Raw genomic sequence first — 17,115 nt, 5'->3', positions numbered from 1 at the left:
GTTCTACCACTTCGGAGATCATTTGTAATAACTACCGATTCACTGTCTTCCTTTTTATGATCTTTTTTTTTTTTAAATTTTCGACATACATTCTTATCACAATCACACCATGTAATACATGAATCATTGTACAATAGATTGGTTATGCTACCTAATTAAAATATGTACAGAGGTCATAGAAGAGGGCAGTTTTGTCTGTAAAAAAGTACACTATTTTACCTCTACATCAAAATCAAGAACAAGAAGTTTGGTCTCCTCCGTGCCGTTACGACTACCCACCGCACACACCAATTTTGTATCACTTGCACGTATCCTCCACACAACACCACCACTTCCCCCGCTTTCAAGAGCAACCAAGTTTCTTATAAAATCACCTAAACATATAACAAAACTTTAGGAGTTCATTAAAACAGTAATTAAAAAAAAAATAACAGAGACAAACGCACCAGTTTTAACATCCCATAGTTTAACTGTACCATCATCAGATGAAGTAATTACAAAATGGCTATTGAATTGAAGGCAGGTGACAGCAGATTGGTGCTTATTTGGACCAGATAAAGTTTGAAGGCAGTGACCACTAACAATATCCCATACTTTAACAGTTGAATCAGCATTTCCAGATACCAAAATGTTATTACGTAATTCCATTCCCGAAGTGAGCGACTGATGTCCCATTAATGTATGTCTACATGCACCAGTTTCAACTTCCCACACTCTTATGCTTGTATCCAAAGAACCACTAACAACATGTACACCATCAAACTGATAAGGAAAAAGAAGAAAATATAAATTAATATTTTTTGATATAATATATACTTGATATAATACTTTGATATAATACTTATATATAAACAAATTAAATACTCTCTAAAATCTCCTAAAATTTGTTAAGATTTATATTTCGTATAGAATTGTTTGCAGCAATATATTTAAAAATATATTAATAAATATATATATATATTAAAGATAATATATTTAAAAAAAGATGTTTTAACAAAAAAAAATTATTACAATCATACAATATTATTAATTTAAAAAAATTAAACTATTATACTATATAATATAATAATCTACATAGATTGACATAAGATTATATGTTACATGTTGATTATTTATAAAGATACATAAATTTTTTCAGAATCAATTCATTTTTTTAAATTAAGTATAATAAACATAGGAAATAATAAAATAAAAAATAAAAAAAGGAAATAATAAAAGAATAAAATAAAAAAAAAATAATGTGAATATTCATTTAATAAAAAATAATTTTAAAAATTGAGATAACTTTGTGTTAATTAAATATGCCAAAATTGCTTCAATTAAAAAATATATATATATAATAATTATAATATTAATTTATAATAAATTATAATAGTTTTGTATAATAGTTTTGTATAATAATAAATATATTAGTTTTGTATAATTTGTGTAAATTCGATTAATGCTTACTTGGAGAGAATAAACACGATTTGTATGTCCTTGTAAAGTATGAAGGCACTCCTCGCGTTCCGGATTCCAAACTTTAACCATATAGTCATAAGCGCCACTGACCACTAATTTTCCATCATATTGCACACATCTAACAGCTGCCAAATGGCCCACAAGTACATGTAAACATTCGCCAGTATCTACTTGCCACACCCTTAAAGTTGCATCTCTACTACCACTGACTACTTTATTACCATGTAGATGCATACACCTTACAGTTGATGTATGTCCATATAAAGTATGAATACATTGACCAGTTTCGGCATTCCATACTTTCAAGGTACGATCTGTACTACCACTGATTACTGTAGTACCAGACATTTGTGAAGACCATACTCCACCTGTATGTCCAACTAATGTTCTTAAACACTGTAAAAAAATATAAATATATAAAATATATAAAAACAAAAATATAAGAAACAAACAATAATAAAACTACAGAATAATGATTTTATAATTTATTTTAGTTTTATAATTAAAATTTACCTTGCCTGTAACTGCGGACCATACTTTAAGAGTATTATCATCGGAACCGCTTACTATTCGATTACCAGAAAATTGAAGGCATGTAATAACATGATCATCATGTCCTTTTAAAACTTTTGGTGTACGAATAGGTTTTGTCCTCCAATTCATCTTTATATTATGTTGTCTCATATATGCTTGTTTCCATGGAGATGAACAATTACCTGAATTTCTACCATTTTTACGTTTTATTGGAGGCAGATCTTTTAAATCTTCTATACCAGCTGCTCTGCATTTCTCTTTCCATAATAAATTATCATCAGCGAGAAACCGCCAATTACGACACGTTTGAGCAGCGCGTAAAAGATCTCTGGGTTCTAGGAAAGCTAACACTGATAAAGCCAATTCTTTTGGCAACAAAGATATGAAGTCCCTCTGAAATTGAGGTTCAATTACTTGCATCATATGTCTTACTTGTGTTGGTTCACATCGTTCAATTAATTCATCTATAGCTAACATTCTTTCTGCATTTGACCATCTCTAAAATTAGAAACAATATTTTTATTGTTCATATAATTTGAAAAGCAGATAAATTTTCTCAATTAAATTATAATGTATTTCTTACCTGAAATTGAAGAAGCCAATTACTCATTTCTGGTGGAGGGTTATCTTTTGTTGGAATAACGCATCTTATATGCTTACTTTTATCATCCAATTTTTTAATAATCCTAAAAATAAAAATTCATATTTTAAACTTTTTTTTAAAAATTTAGATTTTTTCTTTATAATTTTTTTAAAATTATACTAACATTGAATGAGATTTATCTTCTGGATTAAGTTTTTTACAAGGTAAACTTGATTCAATTTCACTTTTACGTTTTCTTTGTGGTTGAACAACATCCAAAGGTACACAGGTATGTAAGATGGGACTATGTACTCGTTGTGTAAGTGATTGTGGTTGTGATGATGAAAGTGAGCAATTATTACTTTCAAGGTCAGGTTCACATTCTGCATCACAAAATATTCCAGTATCACTAATCTAAAATTAAATTAATCTGGCTGTAATAATATGTAAATTTTTTTTAATATAATATATTTTTATAAAATAACTCACTTCACTTTCTTCTTCACTACTGTCATCTTCTTCTTCTTCTTCACCATCTTCTCCATAATCTTCCGATTCTTCATCTTGTGCTAACAATGAATGCATAGGTTCTAAAGAACTAGGTCCTGGAATACCTTCAATGCCCTCTATAGGACTTGGACTTGTACCACCTGGTTTATTATCAGTTATTTTATTAGACGATGAAGAAGGGACAGACATCACTGGCTTATGTCTGATATATAGTATTACCTAGATATACAATAAATTTTGTTTAATTAGTTTTTTCTTTAATATAAAAAAGTCTTAATATTAAAATTATAAAAACAAATTACATATAAGGATAAAAAAATTTCCTGTATTTTTCATTAAAAATTTACTAAATAGATTATATTTTTAAAACTTATATATAAAAAATTAAATAAAACTATATATAAATATATATAAATTGTAATTTTTAATTATTTAAAAATTTATTAATTTTTATATTTTAAAAAATTATTATCTTATATCATAATTCACATTTCATTACTTTCAAACAAATAAATAAATAAATTTGTAAAAATATAGAATTATAAAATAAAGAATTTTCTTTTTCTATCTCTTTTTGTCTTTCTTATAAAGAAAATTATTATTCATAAATTCTTAAAGGAAAGCTTAAAAAAAAGAATGTTTTGATATTAATTATGTTCAGGAAAAAAAAGTAATTTTTCAAAATATGTAAATCTCCTAACCTTAGACGAATCCTAAAACCAAGTTAGATTCGGAACATAGCCTAGAATAATAAAACGAAGGACCGGTTAGCCACACCCTTAATTTTCATGAGATTATCACAAGAAGCAATAAATAAAGTAAGTAAAAAGTTAGGATTCAACAAACAATTCATACTTAGATCAAATGTTTTTCTTCGGTGGCTTCCTTATTGTAAAACTACTATATGATGATGATCCAAGTTTCTTAGTTTCGATTACTGTTTCTATCATATGGTCGCAGTACGCATTTTTCGTATGTCGGTATTTTGTTAGGTTAGAATAGGATAAAGTTAATTTTTGGACTAAAGATTTAGGCCAACACGAATGCGAAAACAAAAATAAGTAATAGGTATAAACACAGAAAAAGATCCATCGGTAGTTCTCGGTAGCTCCGAAGTTTTTATCTCTTCGGACTTAGTGCTTCGTAGACAGGTAGCTGTTGCACATGCGTTCCCGTTCTTAAGCCGCATATTCATCGTATATTTTCTTATTCTTACTCTATAATTGAGCTTATACATATGAATTATGTTGTACTTTTCATAAATACAAATTGTGACAAAAAATGCAGTTATGGAAAATGTATTTATTTCATTTTTAAAATTTATAATTATTAAATAAAATAATTTATTTAATTAACTTTAATCAATAATTTTCAAATTTAAAATAGTAGAAATTAAATATTTATGTATTTTGAATTGAATTATCATAAAATTTTTATGTATAAATTTTAAATCATTAGAAAGATTTAAGTTTTTATATATTTACATATATGTATGTATTATTTAAATATTAAAATCGTTTCTTTTTTAATTTTAATAAAGTGTTGTATTTTATGTAAATATTTTCGATTAATTATATTAGAAAGATATTCTGTGAACAAGACATTATTTAACACTTTATATCATTAAGGACGCGACAAATAGTGTCCGTTCAGTATATTCAAGAATTTCTTTAAAAACGTGTTAGTGAGATATGTGATATGTCAAGCGGTGACGTTGAAGAACCGTCAAAGGAAATAGAACATTTTGTCGATGCGGTAGATCGCCGTCTCGATCATTATTTCTTTTTACTTTCTTGAGACTCTACGTCTCATCGTGACGGTGAACTACCGTATATTTTGACAATTTTAGAATATAGTAAAGGTTAGGTACAAATTAAAGCAATACAATGGCTTCAGGTACAATATTGCAGGTGTGTCATTTAAATATATTATTTTATATATTATTTTTATTTCATGATTAAAATAGCAATTATAATTATAAATATATTTTATATTTCATAGAAAGCTATTGATCTGGTTACTAGAGCTACTGAAGAAGATCGTAACAAAAATTATGAGGAAGCACTTAGATTATATGAACATGCTGTTGAATATTTCCTACATTCTATTAAATGTATGAGTATTGTCAGGGTTTTTTTAAAATATATTTTTTTTTATAATAATTTTATTACAAAAATCATATTTAAGTTTAAGTTTTATTCTTTTAGATGAAGCACAAGGTGATAGAGCTAAAGAAAGTATAAGAGCAAAATGTACACAATATTTGGAAAGAGCTGAAAAATTAAAAGCATATTTGAAAAAAAGTAAAAAAAAACCTGTAAAAGCAGGTGAAGATAATTCTAAAACTGAAGACAAAAAAAGCGATAGTGGAGATAGTGATACAGATAGTGATCCTGAAAAAAAGAAACTTCAAAGTAAATTAGAAGGTGCAATAATTATTGAAAAACCAGATGTTAAGTGGAATGATGTTGCTGGTCTTGATGGAGCTAAGGAGGCTTTAAAAGAAGCTGTTATTTTACCAATACGTTTTCCACATCTTTTTACTGGAAAGCGAATACCATGGAAGGGTATCTTATTATTTGGGGTAACTTTCAAATATAAAGCTTCAGTAAATTTTTTTTAAATACTTTTTAAAATTTTTAAATATTTTCAGCCACCAGGTACCGGTAAATCTTATTTAGCAAAAGCAGTTGCAACAGAAGCCAATAATTCAACATTTTTTTCTGTGTCATCCTCAGACCTGGTAAGCAAATGGCTTGGAGAGTCTGAAAAACTTGTCAAAAATTTATTTGAATTAGCTCGTCAACATAAGCCTAGTATCATATTTATTGATGAAGTTGATTCACTCTGCTCATCACGTTCTGACAATGAATCAGAATCTGCAAGAAGAATAAAAACTGAATTTTTAGTACAGATGCAAGGCAAGGAAAATATTTGTTATATAACAATTTTTTTATGTAATGTTATACATAATATGATAAAGTAAAATGTAATATGTTAGGTGTTGGATCAGATAATGATGGTATACTAGTATTAGGAGCTACTAATATACCATGGGTATTAGATTCTGCTATTAGAAGAAGATTTGAGAAGAGGATTTACATTCCTTTACCAGATGAACAAGCTCGTGCTATAATGTTCAAAATTCATTTAGGAAGTACTTCTCACTGTTTAACAGAAGAAGATTTTAAAAAATTAGCTGCTGCTACTGATGGTTATTCTGGGGCTGATATAAGTATTATTGTGCGAGATGCTCTTATGCAGCCAGTTAGACAAGTTCAAACTGCAACACATTTTAAACGTGTAAGAGGACCATCACCAAAAGATCCTTCTATCATTGTGGATGATTTATTGACACCATGTTCACCGGGAGATCCAGCTGCTATTGAAATGAATTGGATGGAAGTAGAAGGTGATAAATTATATGAACCACCTGTAACTATGGTAAGTATAAAATTTTTTTTCATTTTTATTTAAATTATAATTCTGTCATATTACAATATATTATCTCATATAATTTTTTTTTATATTTAGAAAGATATGTTGAAATCATTAGCGACTACCCGTCCCACAGTAAATGAAGAAGATATGACTAAATTAGAAAAATTTAAAGAAGATTTTGGTCAAGAGGGTTGATATTCAAATTTTTTTAAAAAAGTTACATACTTCCAAAAATATCTTTCGGTTATGTACGCACTTGCCTCATGTCTTGTTTAATTACCGATATTGCTATATGTAATATTTATGTAAAGAAACTTTAACTCAGGTTTTTATTTTTACATTTTTTTCTCCTTCAATAATCAGTATCATAATATCAATATTATACGCTTGATGTTTATTTATAAACATTATTTTTCAGACCTAATATAAAGATTACAGAATGAACAATATATATTTTCTAATGGAAATTTGTTAAATTTTAGTTTGCGATGAAACAATAGACTATTTTTTATTCAAAAATGTAAAAAAGTTGAAATGCTGCAAATCATAATATTATTATTATGATTAATTATATATTATAACGAATTCTGTGCGTTTTTAACTTATATAATTATTGCTATACTTGTACCTAACAAATTAATTGTATAATATGTAGGATTAATAAGTATTTCTAAACCATGTTTATGATTGTAGATTAGAAATTTATTTGTATGTTTTATAATTTTTATCTTGCTTAGACATTATCTACAACATCATTCATTTTCTTTAATAAAAATAATAGCTAATCGATTTAAACAATTCATTAAATTAAATGAATGCGATTATATATGTAGTATGTGATATATGTATGTATTTCAAATAAGTAAACTATTCTTTTCATGTAAATTGTTTTTATTGTTAATTAAATAAATAACAAGCTGTACACGATAGAAGATTAATTTTTTTAATTTCTTTAAAATACTTAGAAATAATGGAAATTGTAAAAGACCTTATAAATATAACGAGAAATTTCTCTACAAATTTACGGAGGGCAGTGTCTTAAAAATTCAGAGTTCATATAAACCACCGTTATTGTAATATCATCACGAAATATTCGTACTACTTCTCTTGGTAACGTTAATAATTGTGATAATTTAATATGATCTATACCATATTCCGTTCCACCGAGTGCGTTTCGTAATAAATGCGTCGCTGCATTATTATCGAGAGGTTTCTTTTTTAATCCCTCTTTACGTTGTAATAACATTTTATGTATTTCTGATAATTTCATATTTTTACGAGGTAATTTTAATGGATTTAATGTTACTTTTCCGCTCATATGTTCACCTACTAAACGTACAGCTTGTAAGGGTGACATTAAATCCCACAAACCATCACTGGCTATTATAAGAAATTTATCTCTAGGTGTTAATCTATGATATTTAACTTCTGGTTTCGCTGTTAAATATGGAGGGGTATGATAATTTGGTGGAATCACTGCTTCGCCAAAATATGGTACCACTACTTCTTTTAAAATTTTTTTACTCCATTTGTAGCGAAAATCACCCAAAGAACGAAGAGGCGCTAATTGTCCAAGAAGTCTTTCCATTTTAATTACAGTCGATTTTTCATTAGATGGATGTTCTGATAAAATTCTTTCGACTTCTGCTCGATTGTCAGTATTGTGTTCAACAGTCATTAATTTTGCAGTCCAAACATCATTTTCTATAATTAATATAATAGTAAAATAATAGTAATGATAACAAAAATATGTTATTTTTGGTAAATTTGATATCTATAAGAAATTTAACATCTATAATCTGTACCAGAAAGTATACCAAGTACTGCTTGGCAATCTCCTACTCCAGTGACATGAAGATGTGGACCATCTATGTGTGCAACAACTGCTACAGCACCAGACATTGCAACATCAAGAGTTATAGTATTATTACTTTTACCTAAATTTAAAAGTGCTTCATTTGACAAATCATTATCTAATCTGAGAAATGCCTTCTCTAAAGCTGTTTCCATTTGAAATTCTTTTGTACATTCCATTTCTACTAAATCTTTTACAAAAGTTAAAAAACTTGTTTGATAAAGTTCTTTAATTTCAGAAATAAATTCCACTTTGTCATTGAATGTTTGAAGAAGTTCTATTTTATTATTGGAATTAATTGTGTTAAGATATTGTTTTAATAACTTTGTGGGTAATAAACATGCTGATATATAATGAAAAAGTCTTTTTGAAATAATTTGTGCACATGTACCTCCTCCATGACCATCAAACACACCTAATAATATTCCTAAAATAAATTAATTTATATTATTATTATATATAAAATAAGATTTATATTTTTAATATTTTTAATAGAACTAAGAAAATATAAAAATGTATTATATGAATATTTTATACATTATATTTTCAATTTTTTTTTAATATAATGTTTATACCTTTTGTAAATAAACATTGAGCTTCTGATCGAGTATCTTCTATAGGATTATTAGATGCTAATTGATTTGAATCATAATACTTTACAGAGTTCTGTTCATTAAATTCTTTGGTATATTCATTAGCTTGTAAGACTGCTGTAATCTAGAATATAATTACTGATAAATTTGATAAAATTAAAAAAACTAATTTAATAAAAATTACATTACCTCCTGTGGTGTAAGCCGTGGCAATGCCATATACAATCTTTGAGCACATTTGTTGCTACTCCATTCATTTTGCCTAGTACATACATTACTAATAATTTTAATTAAATTATTGCTAACGTTTTGTAAAACCATTCTATTTCTACAATTTTGCAATATATTTATATTAGCACGTTTTCGTGCTTTTACTTTTACAACACATTTTGTTTGTTATAGGTTATGTTAGGCATCTATCTTTTTCAATGCTTTCTAGAGAGATTAAGAATAATTATTGTCGTATCATATGTAATATACATGTATATATTTATATGATTTTACAGTAATAATATTACTGTAGTTAACAAAATTTTATATATATATATATAAATATATATATATATATATATTGTTATGCTAATTTTAATAACAAAATATATTTAATTAATAACCATAATATGTATAAAATTAATGATATTTAAAATCTATATGTTTAAATGGGTTATAATTCTATTATTTTTTAAATTATAAATTACATCAAAATATAAAACATAATTGCTTTTTTAATAATTATAAGATCATAATAATTTGTATTAATATTTTTGCTTTTAATATATTTCATCTTGATGAAAATAAAAATATAAATTAAATTTAATTATCTATTAATATTATAATATAAAATATCTAAAAAAAAATAATATTTAATTTTTTCTATCAATTCTTTTTTGTATACAATTTATTTAAATTAAAACAATTTTTCCAATCATTCCAACAAGAAAGGATACAATAAACAAAATAATCAAATAATAATTTTAAGGACATATGAAACCAATCAATATAAAAAAGTTTTTATTTGAAATGATTTCAAATTTTATTGAAAGTATTGTGATAAAAAAATTTGATATGTAATTAGAGAAATCATAAATCTGAATATAATATAATAATAGATAAAAATAATATACAAATATACATTTTATATATTATAATAAAATATATTATTTTATTATAATTTTATATTATAATATAAATATGTATTAATTCTTAATTATATTAAAATTAAATTTTTTTTTATAAAAATTCCCTAGAATATTACTATACTATATAAGAGTTAATATTGCTAAAACTGTTTCTGAAGACAATTCAGGATACAGAAATTTAAATTTGAAAACTTAGTTTATTCTTAACGGTCAATGATAGATGTTTGTATTTAAATGAATAGATTCTGCTATGGTGTTTAATAAGAAGGATTTGGCTAAAGCATTTTCGCCAAGTAAGGTTAAAAAATTCACAAAGAAACGACTTTCAAGCAATGGAACGAAACCAAGTACAAGTGAAAGTACAATTTTATCGGCACAATCTGACTCTGCTTCGCAGACGAGTATTAAGGTAATTGTAAGAGTACGACCGCAAAATGAACATGAGCTTCAAGGCAATTGTAGGACCGTTATAAAAATTGTTGATGATAAAATGCTTATTTTTGATCCTAAAGAAGAGGAAAATCCATTCTTTTATCATGGCGTTGCTCAAAAAGGTCGTGATTTAAATAAGAAACAAAATAAAGAATTACAATTCATTTTTGACAAAATATTTGATATGACATCAAATAATATTGATGTATTTGAAGGAAGTACTAAAGATTTAATTTGTAGTCTTTTGGATGGTTATAATTGTTCTGTATTTGCATATGGAGCAACTGGTGCTGGAAAAACTCATACTATGCTTGGTTGTAACGAAGATCCTGGTATCACATATAGAACAGTAGCAGAATTATTTTCTCAAATAGAAAAACAAGGTGAACATCGTGAATTTAATTTAGGTGTAACATATTTAGAGGTTTATAATGAAAATGTACAAGATCTTTTACATAAATCTGGACCTTTGCACTTAAGAGATGATGGTAGATGTGGAATAATTGTTGCTGGTCTTAAAATAATTGCTATTCAGAGTGCTGAAGAATTATTAACACTTTTAGCAAAAGGAAATAAAAATCGTACTCAACATCCTACTGATGCAAATGAGGAAAGTAGTAGAAGTCATGCTGTTTTCCAAGTTTATATTAATATTACTAATAAATTGGATGGTCAAGTAAGACAAGTTAAATTGTCTATGATTGATTTAGCTGGATCTGAAAGAGCTTCTGCTACAGGTTGTAAGGGAGCAAGATTTAAAGAAGGTGCAAATATTAATAAATCTTTATTGGCTCTAGGCAATTGCATTAATAAGTTAGCAGATGGTGCAAAACATATAACATATAGAGATTCTAAATTGACTCGTCTTTTGAAAGATTCATTAGGTGGAAATTGTCAAACAGTTATGATAGCTAACATTTCACCTTCTAACTTTAGTTATGAAGACACATATAATACATTAAGATATGCAAATCGAGCAAAAAAAATCAAGAGTCATATAAAGAAAAATATTATATCTTGTGAAATGCATGTAACTGCATATAAAACTATGGTCGAAGAACAAAAAAAAGAGATAAATTATTTAAAACAAAAGTTATTAGCACTTGAAAATGGATCTTTACATGTATTAACAGACTGTAAAAATGATAATGTTAATAAAGAAATAGATAAAAATGCATTACCTATAACTAATGAATTGATTGAATTACTTCAAAAGAAAAAAGTTTTGAATGAAAAAATTCTTTCATTGGAAAGTGCAGATAAGATATTATGTTGTAGAATTCAATATAAAAAAGCAGCAGATGAAAGATTGCATAATCTAACAGCAGCTGTTGATACTTTAACACTTGAAGAACAAAATGCAAGTGGCAAATCAAGAGTTAATAAATCATTACATTATTTTGAACGACAAAGAGATTCCTTAAAAATACAGATGAAAGCAGCATGGGAAGAATTATGTTTAATAGAAACAGAAATACAAAAATTGGATGCAGAAGTAAAATTAAACAGACATGAAAAATTAGAAAATATGATTGCATTACAAATTTCTGAAATAGAAAAATCTAGATTACAGCAACAATATGAACATGCAAAGAAAGTAAGTAATCTTCAACAATGTGAAATAGAATCTCATTATTCAATGATTAAAATGATGAGTACAACATTACAAAATTATTATGATTTGATGAGAGGATATGGAACAATGACAGATACAATGAAAGAAGAATTTAAACAATTGATTAAGTTATTGGAAGGAGTAAGAAATATCAAATGGTCTGATATGGAAATAGTTAATCATGAAGAACGTTTTTATAGTTTGACATGCCTTAGTGTAATGCATTTAATGGATCCTCTTAATAATGAGATGCCTGTATATACATTACATCCTTTAGACGAGCAGAATAAAGATGGTTATATTATTAAAGATACATTAAATACAACTTTCGATGCTTCATCTGTAGAAAAAGACAAAGTATTGGATATGCATGATATAAGTGTTATATTACAAGAAAATTCAAATTTGAATTGTAATAAAGCAGCAAAAGATAATATAGAAGAAGAATATAATAAAAATATACAATGTAATAAACAAGAACAGACTAAGAAGCGTATTCTTTCAGAAAAAAATAATATAAATACAAAAAGGACTCCTACTAAACAAGCAAGAAATATATCACCAAAAAGTAAAGATACTAAAATTTCTTTAATAGGAAATAAAGAAAGTAAAAAACATATTCAAAAATCACATGTAACAATGAGTGCCAAAAGCATAGCTATATTAAATAAATTAAAAGCAGATAAATTGAGAAAAGAAAATATTGATTTAAATGTATCAGATGGAATATTAAAAGTAGTAAGAGAAAAAGAAAGGAGAGGATTAATGACTACACATCCTTATCAAAAATTAAATGGAAAACAAAAGTAAGTATAAAATTAGACATAATAATGCAATTATTGGTATTGGTATTGTTTAACAAAAATTAAAAAATAATTTGTATCAATATTGTTTAATAATAGCAATAATCTAGAATTTATAATAGAATTTAAAAATTGTTAAAACAAAATAGATTTTTAAAATTATATTTATATTTTAAGAACATTTTATTATATTTTAAAAAATAAATATTTTATTGATATAACTTTCATTTATATTTACAAGTAATCTTTTAATACTTTTAATATGAAATGAATTAAAAATTATGTTATATCATTACAGATGTATTCCAGCTTTATCTTCATCAAGAGTTCCACGGTAGCAACAATATGAAAAATAATTTAGTGATAAAAGAAATGTGTATACTTATTAACATAATTAAAATTATTTTATCTATTAACATATAAATATAAAAAATTTTTAGTATAAAACAATGTTATATCATATTTGTATAAAAATAATTTTGTAATAAGAAAGATAATCACAAAATATTTAAGATTATGCTATTTAAACAAAGTTATAAAGATACAAATATATCTCTTAATGTATTTCTTGACTAAAGATATTTCTAATTTATATTATTTTTGTCAATAACATTTTTATCAATTGTATAAAGATTGAATTCAAGATAAAAATGAAAAAAAAGAGAATAACATTAATTTAAATTTATTCGAAATTATTAATTAATTTCTAATACTTTTTTTTATATTATAATGTAATAATTAAAAAATATATATATAGCTATAAACAAAAAATTGATTTAAGAAATATTATTACTAAATATAAATGTAAAATTACATTGGTAAATACTATAAATGAAAACTATTTCTTGGTTCTTAATATATGCTAGAATTGAAATTATATATTTTTTTATATTTAAATTTTTTATTATTTCTTTAATTTATTTATTTAATTTAGATATAAAATAATTTTATTTTTAATTTTTGGAAATAATTAATTAAATTTGAACTATTGTTATTGAAATAAGTTATTAATGAATATATATTTTTTTATTTGTTATATAATGTAATCACAATTCGTTTAATGAATCCAATAAGCATTAAAAAAAATTTGATTTAAATTCGTATTCTATTGACAATTATGTTTAAAGATAATTAATTAACAAAAAAAAATACAATGAACATGTAATGAACATAATGGCAAAAAAAAAAATGAAAAAAAGAATTGGAATTAATGAATGAAAAATGAAAATTTAATAATGAATATTAATGATATTGCACCACAATTCAAAACAATATTTTTATAAATTATAAATTATTAGATAATTTATAGATATATAACAGTTCATTTGTGCAAGTTTGCCGAAGAGATTTATATGTAAAATTTGATATTAAATCTTATACTGAAAATAGTAGAGAAATTGCGAACAAATTTGATAACACCATTTATCCTTTCATTACTTATAATTCAAAAATTTAATAATAATCTAATAATATAAAATTTAATAATATCTAATAATAATAGATAAAACTGGATTTTATTTGCCTTTTAGCAATTTTAATTATAATCTAAGAAAAATAAACTTTATACATTAATATTTAATGTTTAATAGATCTACTTAAAAATATAATAAAAATATAAATATCTAAATCTAAAATATCATTGAATCTTGATCTATTAATTAATTATTAATATTATATTTTGACATTAATTATTATATAATAAAATAAGAAAATAAAATAAAAAAAAATAAAATAAAAACGTAAGTAAATTTTTATATTACTTTTTCTCTTTTGAGAAAAATAGAATAATAAGTAAATTTTTTTATTTTTTAATAAATAAATTTTTAAATAGAATAATGAATAAAAATATTTAGATATCCTATTTCTTACATCTCAATTTATGTACTTCTTATCCTATTTAAATATATTTAGATCAAATAGTGAATGATCATTTCTTTTTTTACAAGTGATCTTTTTATCATTTATTGATTATTAATTGAAAGTTCAATTATCAAATATCATTAAGTCAAATATCATTAAATATAAATATACAATTTTTTTTATTTTAAATATCAAAAAACAAGCAAAATAATTTCATAAAGCATTCTTCTTCTAATAACTATTGAGCATTCCAAAAACATTCCATTGTTTTAATTTTTATGAACATTCAATTACTACATATAAAACAATTTTTTTGACTTAAATTTACAAATAAATCGTTTAATGATTTTTATGACTAAAGAAGCATGAATAATGCTTTTATTTTTATTGTAATATTAATGATCTTTTGTATTAAAAGAATATAAATAAATATTTTTACTTTCATTGTATATTCTAACTTGTTTAATGTAAATATATCATAAGAAGTAGATGTATACTAAGTACATATAAATAATATATGTTGAATATGAATATATTCAAATATTCAAATCTAATCAATAATAAATTTCTTATAAAATATATTATATAATTGAATAAAAAACAAATATTCTACATACAAATACAATTTTGTATTTTTCTTTTCAAGAATGTTTTATAATAATTAATATATTAACAATAAACATTATAATATTATTATAAATATTTATTTTACATTCTTATGAAATTTCACATTTAACACATTTTTAACAGCTTGTTTGTATTTATCAATTGAAAATTGATTTTCTCCTTTATTTATTAAATCAGAAACTGCAGTTTCATATTCTGTTGCATGTGGGATATATTTACAATTGAAATCAATTGGTATTTTTGGCCAATTGTATGTAGATGATAAAGATTCTTTGCTTTTACTTTTATTCCAGTCATAATATTCCATATCTTCTTCACTTTTTTCTGTTTCCCATGGTTCAACACGCTAAAATAATTCTTAGTATTACTTTAAATAATAAGTCTAATCAAAAAAACTAATTAAATAACTTACCCATGCTATATGAAATAATGCAGTTAAAAGATATTTTACATAATCTAAATTTTGTTTTCTAACTGGACATCTGTCTGCTGTTATCGTTATTATATCTGTTTGAGGATTATATCTATTACCCAATAATCTAAGTATTTTGTCTTTAGCATGAGCATCTAAATGCAAAGAAGATAATTTTACTTTTAAACTCACTATTCTAGCAAGAGGTTCTCTTATCGTAGGAGAAGAATAACAATAATCAGATGAAATGATTTCAATGGGAAAGTATTTTACACATGCTTCATCTGTTTCTAAATTTTTTGGCCATTCTGTACAAAATTTTTTTATTGCTCGACAATGTTTTTTGACTATAGGTGGAGTAAGATGTAAAAAATTTGGAATTTTCATTAGCTCTGCATTTCCATATTTATTAGGATGTAAACCTTTAGTATTTTTATATCCTTGTTGTAAAGGAAGTGGTACAATATCAGGATGAAATGTACGTGCAGTAGGCCAAATTTTTTCCCAATTTTTATTGAGTGGTATTATTTCTCTAGGTGTAACATTTGCTATAGTTTGTGATTTTTTCTTTGGAGATCTATTCTGATCAGGCCTTAACTGCAATACTCGAAAATCTATCAAAAAAAAAGAAAAAATATAAATAATGTGCAAATATAAAGATATGTTTATAAAAAAAAATTATAATAAAATTTAAATAGAAAAATTACTTATATCGTCATCAATATTTGTTGTAAAAAATGACAACAAAGGTTTCATGATATTATTGGCTTTATAACGTTGAATTAAAGATAACATTTTAATTATTTTTCAATTATTTATAATATCGAATAACCTCTTTCAAATCACGTTTCTATCTTCTTACATTCTATTTCATGAACATTTAATTTTCAAATATTTTAATTCTGTATTTTATTTAATTGTCGTTATTTAAAATATATGTACATGTATTGTTATTATATTTTATTATAAAATTAAATAGAAAACTTCAATTATGTTTTTTTTTATTTAATTCTATTTATATGTAAATAGTATCTTCACGCGACTATTGTATTATTTGATCTAACATAATTTATTATATCATAAATAGTTATTTTTATTAATTATTTCTTATATTTTTTTATGAATTAAAATAATCGAAATATATTTTTTAAATTTTGTCTTTTAAATTATTTATAAAAAATTTAAAAATCAGGATAATTAAAATTTTGAAAATTGAAATATTAGAATTTTTTATGAAAAAAATTTTTTAA

The 17,115-nt window shown here is 24.2% G+C and overlaps 5 protein-coding genes across 9 annotated transcripts; 2 read left to right on the top strand and 3 right to left on the bottom strand.

The window, feature by feature from the left end:
* Positions 1–10: 10 nt before the first annotated feature.
* LOC413081 (F-box/WD repeat-containing protein 7) lies at positions 11–4,281 on the bottom strand. Of its 3 annotated transcripts, none has more exons than XM_006568577.3 (9): positions 3,944–4,281; positions 3,790–3,830; positions 3,068–3,307; positions 2,763–2,992; positions 2,579–2,681; positions 1,975–2,493; positions 1,450–1,857; positions 447–762; positions 11–374 (listed from the first exon to the last, which is right to left on the bottom strand). In XM_006568577.3, the coding sequence occupies exons 3-9, from the start codon at positions 3,275–3,277 to the stop codon at positions 211–213; spliced, it is 1,950 nt and encodes a 649-aa protein (XP_006568640.1). In that variant the 5' UTR covers positions 3,278–3,307; positions 3,790–3,830; positions 3,944–4,281; the 3' UTR covers positions 11–210. The 3 variants fall into 3 exon arrangements, with proteins under 3 accessions (XP_006568640.1, XP_006568642.1, XP_006568641.1); XM_006568579.3 differs by having other exon boundaries at positions 3,068–3,228; positions 3,944–4,275; XM_006568578.3 differs by lacking the exon at positions 3,790–3,830 and having other exon boundaries at positions 3,944–4,276.
* On the top strand, positions 3,817–7,456 carry LOC409756 (vacuolar protein sorting-associated protein 4B). 2 transcript variants are annotated; one of them, XM_006568580.2, is made up of 6 exons: positions 3,817–3,906; positions 5,090–5,201; positions 5,296–5,672; positions 5,742–6,009; positions 6,090–6,532; positions 6,623–7,456. In XM_006568580.2, exons 1-6 carry the CDS (start codon positions 3,877–3,879, stop codon positions 6,722–6,724), a joined length of 1,332 nt encoding a protein of 443 aa, XP_006568643.1. In that variant the 5' UTR covers positions 3,817–3,876; the 3' UTR covers positions 6,725–7,456. The 2 variants fall into 2 exon arrangements, with proteins under 2 accessions (XP_006568643.1, XP_393250.2); XM_393250.7 differs by lacking the exon at positions 3,817–3,906 and adding an exon at positions 4,691–4,998.
* An 11-nt stretch (positions 7,457–7,467) lies between these two features.
* On the bottom strand, positions 7,468–9,438 carry LOC413080 (pyruvate dehydrogenase [acetyl-transferring]-phosphatase 1, mitochondrial). 2 transcript variants are annotated; one of them, XM_006568581.3, is made up of 4 exons: positions 9,167–9,438; positions 8,960–9,101; positions 8,335–8,811; positions 7,468–8,233 (listed from the first exon to the last, which is right to left on the bottom strand). In XM_006568581.3, exons 1-4 carry the CDS (start codon positions 9,296–9,298, stop codon positions 7,551–7,553), a joined length of 1,434 nt encoding a protein of 477 aa, XP_006568644.1. In that variant the 5' UTR covers positions 9,299–9,438; the 3' UTR covers positions 7,468–7,550. The 2 variants fall into 2 exon arrangements, with proteins under 2 accessions (XP_006568644.1, XP_006568645.1); XM_006568582.3 differs by having other exon boundaries at positions 8,960–9,094; positions 9,167–9,430.
* Positions 9,439–10,237: 799 nt separating this feature from the next.
* LOC724193 (kinesin 8) lies at positions 10,238–13,351 on the top strand. The gene is made up of 2 exons (XM_001119963.5): positions 10,238–12,969; positions 13,265–13,351. Exons 1-2 carry the CDS (start codon positions 10,367–10,369, stop codon positions 13,302–13,304), a joined length of 2,643 nt encoding a protein of 880 aa, XP_001119963.2. The 5' UTR covers positions 10,238–10,366; the 3' UTR covers positions 13,305–13,351.
* A 2,080-nt stretch (positions 13,352–15,431) lies between these two features.
* On the bottom strand, positions 15,432–16,921 carry LOC551939 (28S ribosomal protein S35, mitochondrial). Its single transcript, XM_624322.5, has 3 exons — positions 16,573–16,921; positions 15,866–16,479; positions 15,432–15,799 (listed from the first exon to the last, which is right to left on the bottom strand). Exons 1-3 carry the CDS (start codon positions 16,658–16,660, stop codon positions 15,530–15,532), a joined length of 972 nt encoding a protein of 323 aa, XP_624325.2. The 5' UTR covers positions 16,661–16,921; the 3' UTR covers positions 15,432–15,529.
* Between the last annotated feature and the right edge of the window lie 194 nt (positions 16,922–17,115).

The sequence above is a fragment of the Apis mellifera genome, linkage group LG1, assembly GCF_003254395.2.
Source record: "Apis mellifera strain DH4 linkage group LG1, Amel_HAv3.1, whole genome shotgun sequence".
Lineage (NCBI taxonomy): Eukaryota > Metazoa > Arthropoda > Insecta > Hymenoptera > Apidae > Apis > Apis mellifera.
The sequence above is the reverse complement of the archived record's forward strand: the minus strand, read 5'-3'. Positions and strand labels throughout refer to the sequence as shown.